The sequence below is a fragment of the Lipotes vexillifer genome, unplaced genomic scaffold, assembly GCF_000442215.2.
Source record: "Lipotes vexillifer unplaced genomic scaffold, Lipotes_vexillifer_v1.1 scaffold463, whole genome shotgun sequence".
Taxonomy (NCBI): domain Eukaryota; kingdom Metazoa; phylum Chordata; class Mammalia; order Artiodactyla; family Lipotidae; genus Lipotes; species Lipotes vexillifer.
Window position 1 is genome coordinate 1,712,030 of NW_006779398.1, and position 8,492 is coordinate 1,720,521.

At 38.5% G+C, this 8,492-nt stretch overlaps 1 protein-coding gene across 2 annotated transcripts in view; it reads left to right on the forward strand.

The window, feature by feature from the left end:
* The window catches only part of LAMA4 (laminin subunit alpha 4), a 152,367-nt gene extending 144,116 nt beyond the window's left edge, over positions 1-8,251 (forward strand). Inside the window, exons 37-39 of one of the 2 annotated variants that reach the window (XM_007452592.1) lie at positions 1,030-1,123; positions 1,598-1,717; positions 7,809-8,251. In XM_007452592.1, coding sequence (XP_007452654.1) covers positions 1,030-1,123; positions 1,598-1,717; positions 7,809-7,954 — 360 coding nt within the window. In that variant the 3' untranslated portion in view covers positions 7,955-8,251. The remainder of the gene's footprint in view (positions 1-1,029; positions 1,124-1,597; positions 1,718-7,808) is intronic. The other variant, XM_007452593.1, reaches the window with a different exon arrangement.
* The last annotated feature ends 241 nt before the right edge of the window (positions 8,252-8,492 follow it).

Consider the following 8,492-nt stretch of genomic DNA (forward strand, 5'->3'; position numbering starts at 1 on the left):
GAAGAGAAATTTTTTACAACAAATGGAAGCAGCAAACACGTTCAACTATCAAAACCAACAAGTTCTAAAACATCGTTCTATAATCTATATGCATATCATATTTTCAACTACTAAAAACAAAAAATTCTGTTATAATTAAACATCACTTTCATCCTTAAATAATATTACTAAAGAACATTCATGAGAGTACTCAAATAAATATGAAGCATATTTTCAATGATGTCCCTAACTTAATATAACTGATTTTCATTTGAGTTCCCGTATATTCTATTAAACCATATAATAATAAAACAAATCCTTATATGGTGCTTTACTGTGTGTCAGATACCATTCCAGTTGCTTTATATGGATTAACTCATTTAATCCCCCCAATAGCTCCATGAAGTAAGTATTATAGTTATCACCCTTATTTTGCAAATGAGAAAACATGGCACAGAGTGACGTAAGCGGGAGCGCTGGGGTGGGAACCCAGGCAGTCTGGCTCTTAGAGTCCATGCTCTTCATCAGTACCTTAGCCTGCCTTGTATAACACATTTCATCTTTAAAATTAAAGGAATTCGGGCTTCCCTGGTGGCGCAGTGGTTGAGAGTCCGCCTGCCAATGCAGGGGACGCGGGTTCGTGCGCTGGTCCGGGAAGATCCCACATGCCGCAGAGCGGCTGGGCCCGTGAGCCATGGTCGCTGAGCCTGCACATCCGGAGCCTGTGCTCTGCAACGGGAGAGGCCACAACAGTGAGAGGCCCGCGTACCGCAAGCAAAAAAAAAAAAAAAAAATTAAAGGAATTCATTGTGTTATCTTACTGTTCCTCTGCCCCCTCTTCTCTCCTGTGTCATTATTTTGTTCTCTCTCTGAGGAACAGTTTAAACTTTCTGTAGCCTACTAAAGAGTGACCCCTTGTGTTCAAATTGCAAAGCTAATCATGTCTGGATGTTAAAAGTTCTGCTTCCCTGTGGTAAATGTAAGAAATTTCATTTTATCACAATAAGGAGAAATGAAATTAAATTCCACAATGTGCCTTGTCTTTTGCAGGTCATAGTGAAAGTCAATAATGGTATCAGAGACTTTTCCACCTTAGTGACACCCAAGCAGAGTCTCTGTGATGGCAGATGGCACAGAATTACAGGTGAGAAAAGCTGAGTATCCTGGGTTTCCTTAATAAAGTAAGCCTACACACCCACCTGTGGCATGATGGCTTGGCAGAACTTAGACTATAACTTATATGACAGAATAGGTAATAGACGACAGTCTAAAAGTGGCCAAGAAAAGAGAATCAAATGTTCCTGTACTAAAATGTGTATATTGAATCCACATGTGATTTGAAAATATTAATGCTGCCAGAATAGTCTTCGGGAGTTGTTAAAATAATGCATACCTTATGGAGCAAAAAAGTAGCAGAAAGAGTATCCTAACTATTATCCCTTTCAAAGGAAAATGTTAGTTATTGTTTGCTTAGACACTGATGTTTTCAGTGATTAGAGGAAAGTGTATGGTTTATTCCAGAATAAATAAAAGCCATTACTGTAATGAATTATTACCTTTCATGTGAAAATTAATCACTTCAGTGTCACTTATGACCACTCTTTTCTCTGTATTTCAGTTATTAGAGATTCAAATGTGGTTCAGTTGGATGTAGACTCTGAAGTGAACCACGTGGTTGGACCCCTGAATCCAAAACCAGTTGATCAAAAGGAGCCTGTGTTTGTTGGAGGTGTTCCAGGTAAGAGTTATTTTATTTTTTATTATTATTTTTTTTTGATCTAGAAAATTAACCATTGTTTATATTTTCATGTATATCCCTCCAGATATTACATATATATTTAATTTGATACATATGATTAACCGTAGTTAATTACATATGTATATATAATGTACATTACACACATAATTTTTAAAGACATATCATAACTGTATCACACATGACTGGGACCACAGTTGCTCTTTTGAGCACCCACTTTTGGACAACTCTCGGTATCCATCATCATAGCTTAAAAAAAAAATCCCCAGCAGAGGAATGGGTAAAGAAGATGTACGTGTATACAATGGAATATTACTCAGCCATAAAAAGAAACGAAATTGAGCTATTTGTAATGAGGTGGATGGACCTAGAGTCTGTCATACAGAGTGAAGTAAGTCAGAAAGAGAAGGACAAATACCGTATGCTAACACATATATATGGAATTTAAGAAAAAAATGTCATGAAGAACCTAGGGGTGAAACGGGAATAAAGACACAGACCTACTGGAGAACAGACTTGAGGATATGGGGAGGGGGAAGGGTGAGCTGTGATAGGGCGAGAGAGAGACATGGACATATATATACTAACAAACGTAAGGTAGATAGCCAGTGGGAAGCAGCCGCATGGCACAGGGATACCGGCTCGGTTCTTTGTGGCTGTCTGGAGGGGTGGGATAGGGAGGGTGGGAGGGAGGGAGACGCAAACGGGAAGAGATATGGGAACATATGTATATATATAACTGATTCATTTTGTTGTGAAGCTGAAACTAACATACCATTGTAAAGCAATTATACTCCAATAAAGATGTTAAAAAATAAAATAAAATAAAATAGATGACTCATGAGAACCTACTGTATAGCACAGGGAACTCTACTCAGTGTTCTGTGGTGACCTAAATAGGAAGGAAATCCAAAAAAGAGGGGATATATGTATACGTATACCTGATTCACTTTGCTGTACCGCAGAAACTAGCACAACATTGTAAAGCAACTGTACTCCAATAAAAATTTTAAAAGAAGAAAAAAAAATCCCACTCCCAAAACACTGCTAAATGATACGTATTTTAACTAAAGTTTTTGAGGGGCAGTGGAGGAGGATGTACATCACACCACCCAGTGTCCAGATGGAAGTCCCATTTGCTTATCTCCGTTTTCCCCCCCCTGCCCCTCCCCCTGTCAGGTAGCTGACATTCACTTCTTGCTCCACCTTCCTGTCCCAGCACCATCCTGCAGCTACACTGTTTCTCCCCTCCCTCCCCTCCCTCACCCCAGCTCTAAAAAAAAAAAAAAGTCCACAGCATGCGTATGCAAACCACACAGCAGAACATAAACTCAGTAACCACAGGCTCAGCAGAAGAAAATCCACGTCCCTAACCATAGACAGACTACCTTACTGTCTCTCCAGCACATTCCAGGGAGGAGTCACTTCCTTCTGTCCCAGTATACATCTGCATCATTGGTTTTGACGATCACATAGTATTCATTGTATGCATATATCATTATTTATATAACCAAGTCCCTAATTTTGAACAATTCGACTGCATACTGAAAATCTTTTATCAGCCAAGTCTTTTTTTTCCTCATAAATCCATGGGTTGTATCAGTCAATACAGTTCATGCAACTGTGTGGAAAGGAAGTTTTCAACGTAAGCTCTAGAAGTGTATTTTTTCAGAAAAAAAAAAATCATGTCTTTGGAATAGTAAACAGGTTTAAAAAGGAAAAAAAAGTTCAGAGGGTTAGAAGTCAGCAAATTCAGATTATCAGGTTCTTAAAATCTTTCCTTCTTGTGTGACTGTAGGCAGGGTCCCCAAGACTTTGTGGGTCAGTGTCTCAAATAACAGATGAAAACAATTGTCATTGGCTCCTGCACAAAATAGTGTGATTTTAAAATCTGTCTTAGTTTCCTGTGGCTGCCATACTGAATTACCACAGACTTGATGGCGAAGACAACAGAAATTTATTCTCTCGCAGTTCTGGAATCCAGTTGCAAAATCAAGGTGTCAGCAGGGCCATCCTCCCTCCATCAGCTCTTGGAAAGAATCATTCCTTGAGTCATCCAGCTTCTGGTGGCTTCAGGTGACCCCTGGCTTGTGGCTACGTTACTTTAGTCTCTGCCTCTGGCTTCACAAATCCTTCTGCTCTGTGTCTGTGTCTTCCCTCGCCTGTGTTTTATAAGGATGATTATCTTTGTATTTAAGGTCCACCCAGATAATCCAGGATGACCTCATCCCTTCTGCTCTCAAGAGTTATTTTAAAATGACAAGTTTCCAAATCCAAAAAGACACTAAGTTCTCATAACTGTTATTATACTATTAAGAATTGAGCTATGTATTTTCATAATTCACCTAATAACTCAAAGGATTTTATATACAATATCCTTTCATAGGAAAAAGTGGACTGACAATTATGAAACCTTATCCAAGGATCAAAACAAAGTAACACATAAGAACTACACCACAGCATTCTAACCAGTAGATAACTTCTCTCCCTCTGCTGTATCTGCTTAATTTTTTTCTCTTCACTTTACATACCGTCCTCACATACACACAGTGAAACACACTCTATCTTATCTCTGACACAAAGAAAACTCATACACTATTGCTGCTCTAGGATCTGAGAAAGAACCTTGGAGTACTAAAAGTTTGCGGATAGTTGCTTCTCTTGCACACTAAGAGAGAATACACAGTTCTTCCCAACCAGGACCAGTTTGAAATGTGAAAACAGCTGCAGACCAGAAGTTCTGTTGTTCCTATATAGTCACATTCCCTGAGAGGTTCCCAGCTGCAGTTCTGTAAACATCATCAGTGACATCACTGCTGTCATCTGCCAAGAATGGTGTATAATCCAGGATGGTTATAGGACACTTATGGACCCTCCACAATTACTTTAAACCTCTGAAGCAGGGACCATGGCCTTATGTTGAAAGTGATTGTTTCACACACTTCATTAACTTGGAAAAACTGAATGATAAAGGTAGCAAGAGGGAAAAATCAAGCTTTTACATCTGGAATTTGGTGGGGATTTTAAGAAAAAACTTAACATGGTTTTACCTTGCATCCTAACTAGACTATTTTAGACTGACCCATGTAAAGGCAAATAATGCTTTAATTAAGAGTGAGAAAGATTAAGCATCCAGTCTTGCGTACTCACAAAATAGTAGCAACAAAGCACTCTTGTGCTTCGTAATACGAATTTTTCAAATACCAGTATAGACAATAACAGTAACTCACTGATGAAATATTTGAGACCCTCAAAAAGCAATGCTTCTTCTCCTTTACTCCCGCTGTCCACTCCCATCTCCATTTCTCAGTCCTCCCCTCCTGCTCCAGGCTTTGGTTCTGAAAGAAATACTGGCAGAAACCACATTGCACTTCATGCAGGTACAGTGTGGAAGATGTGTCCTATCAGTTCCTCCATTTCTGCACATTGCTTTCTTCCTGGAAATCACAACGTAGTTTAAAATATTTCACAGGTTCCCAGGGGCCTACAGGATCAAAGTCAGCCTGGCATGCAAGGTCCTAATCATCTGCCCCACCCCGCCCCCGCCTTGCCCCTGCCTCTGGGGCCTCCCCCTACCTTCTGGGACTTGCAGTCCTCTGGATGTTCAATGATGGTCTCTTTGCTCCAGGCCTTTGCACAAGTGCACAAGGCATCAGTTTCTGGAAGATGTTCTTTCTTGCCTCCCCTAGTACCTTTTCAAGGAACTTCTCCCACTCTTGCCCCAACTTTACTCCTATTGACCTTGAGGATCCAGTTCAGACTTTTTACACACATGCCCCCCTCCCACTAGAGTGTGCTATGCATACCACCTTTGTGGCACTTACTGCAGAATATTGTTGAAGTTAAATTGTACACTCCTTGCTGCCAGAGAACACTTCAACACACAACAAATATGTAATGAGTGTCTATTAAGCACTGTGCTAGGCTCCAGGAGATGAACAAAACAAGCATGGGCTCATGGAAGTTATGGTATTTGTTCTTTACTTTGCACCCAGAGTGCTTATTATATCAAACAAATATTTGTCTCTCATTCAAACAAATATTTGTCTCTCTGATTTGTGTTTGTTTTCAGAGTCTCATCCCAGCATTACACACTGCCATCATCTCTCACTATAAGACTTGCTAAGCTCTACAGACTGGGTGGGAAAGATATACCTGAAGCCAAATTCTGCCTGCCTGAGACATGCAATGAATAGCAAATTTTAGCTAATGAGCCAACACACAGGAGCTAGCAAGGCATACCCACCAGCCCACTGCACCACTGCAGCCTTTAATTGCATCTACGAATCATGCCAGCAAGCCTAGATCAGAAGCAATTATAATTTAAGCCGAACATCATTAATCACATAATTTTGAGCTGTTCAAGATTAATTCCACTAAAATCACATCAGAAACTGGGGCATGAAAAAGAATAACTAAAGGAAATTAGGCATAAACAAAACCCCTATATGTACTGAAATCTCTTAGAATCCCAACCAGCTCTCTTACACCAGGCAGAACCCTGGTAACACATTGTTTCTATCAATAAAAAGTTAATGCATTGAAATTCAATGAACTTTATACCAGAAAATTCAACTTCATTGTATGATCATTTAAAAATCAAAATTAGAAGTTAATTTTTTGAGTTAAGGACCATTCATTCCTGTACTGAAGATCCTGCATTATTCTGTATATAGTCAAGCTTTCAACCTGTGGAATGTTTGCTCTTAAAATCATGTGTTGATTTTATCCATCAATTACTTAGGGTTCTGGGGCACTTTATTGTCACTACTGCAATAAATTGTGTAGTGAATTATGCAGACCATAATTTCTACATGAACTATTTCCTCTAGAATTTGTCCCCCATGAACCAAAGGGTGGTTAAGCTTGGGCAGAATCAAAATCCATGTTCTAAAACTAGTGTCCAAAATGAACAGAAGAAATAGATGTTTCTACCCCTTACATTCTTTCCTGTTCATCTTTATTCTGATGATGAAGTACACTGAACAGGCTTGAAGAATATGTATAGTCATACTAATCGAGAGACAAAGGGAATTGATCTCTTAGGCCCCTTCCAAATCTAAGACTTGATAATTATCATTCTAAATATGAAATGTTATTTCCATGATTTATTTTCAATACAAAGCTTCTGCATATTCTTAATCTACATTGCTTGGAAAACTTATTACAGCTGCTTGATGGTATTTAATTTGCTGTCCTTTTTTATCTTCCCTCCTGAGTTACTGATTTCTAAGTGTTTTCCATCTTTTATCTGCTACTGCTCACATAGCTGTTTTGTACATAATAATAAGCTTTCACTAAATGGATTTTAATTTCATGATATTTCTAAGCTCTCTAAATTGCTTTAAATTATATTGCTTCTATCATCTCAACACATTTAATTGTGTCTGTACAATTAATAAGCATCAAGGCTGCTTCTAGATCTCTAATTAAGATAATGGGAGGAAATTCCCCTGGCATACCCCAGGGCACCTGTATCCACACGAAGACTAGGCTAGTTATCATTATCCTATTTATAGTTCTTACGCCCTGAGCTCAGAAAAATTAAAATTTAGTTTACTTGAATTCATTATTTTCTCATTATATTTTATGAGCTTGGCAAAAATGTGGAGGATTAAGGATGAAGGGTAATGATACAAATTAAACAGAAACATTAACCAACTCCAAGAAGAGTTTGGAAGCTAAATTTTCTTTCCTCTGTCTCAGTAAAGCACACAAAATAAGTGAGGCCCAGGTGAAGTTAACTCTAAAAAGCATATGTAGATCCCGAAAATTCACTGCTGAGGCTTTACTTGTAAGTGGTAAATTTCAATGGTAAATACACAGCTGAATTATACTCTGAAATTAGATCATGGAAAACATGGCAAAACTTTAAAATTACTACATGTTCACATTACTTCAAAAGCAGATAATATTTCTGAGAAAATGCGTAAATTATTACTATATTCCATCTTTGACATGTAAATCATCTTGATAATGTGAGCGGTTATGATGTATATTATTGCCACAAAGTAATATTTGGATTTGGAACGCCTCAACTGCAGTCTTTGTGTGCATTTCTTTCTTTTTCTAGAGTCTCTACTGACACCACGCTTGGCCCCTGGCAGACCCTTCACAGGCTGCATCCGTCACTTTGTGATTGACGGGCGCCCAGTGAGCTTCAGTAAAGCAGCCCTGGTCAGCGGTGCCGTGAGCATCAACTCCTGTCCAGCAGCCTGACACAGCAGAGCTACTCAAGTACAAAGTTCTTTAGAGCACTGAAAGAAACACAAAGCCAGCCAGGAGGACTGGCAGTTCTTCCTCTTGGTAGAAGCTTTCATCTAGTTGAGCAGGACTTAAATGAATCATCAGGGACTGGATGTTTATTATTTCTTATTTGGATGCTTACACCTTGGATCCAAAATGTCTGCCATGGATAACAATCAAAGGAGTGTTAAACTTACCTGTATTGTATTACTTCCTGCTGGTGAAATTACTGTTCCTGTGTCTAATAAAATAGAAGGGATTCTAAATAAACACTGGCACACATTTTTAAATCGTGGCTAGATTCTCAGATTCATCTTTCATTTAGGTAAGATAACATTCAGCCTATACCAAAATATCTTTGGTATACTTTCTTTATTTGAAAAGATTTACTAATTTACATAAAATCTAAAATTAGATTATAGATTTGCTTTTAGCACTTTTGTTTGGTCTATGAGTATAGCAAGAATATTTTAGTTTTGCTTTTTTTTTTTTTTTTTGTGGTACACAGGCC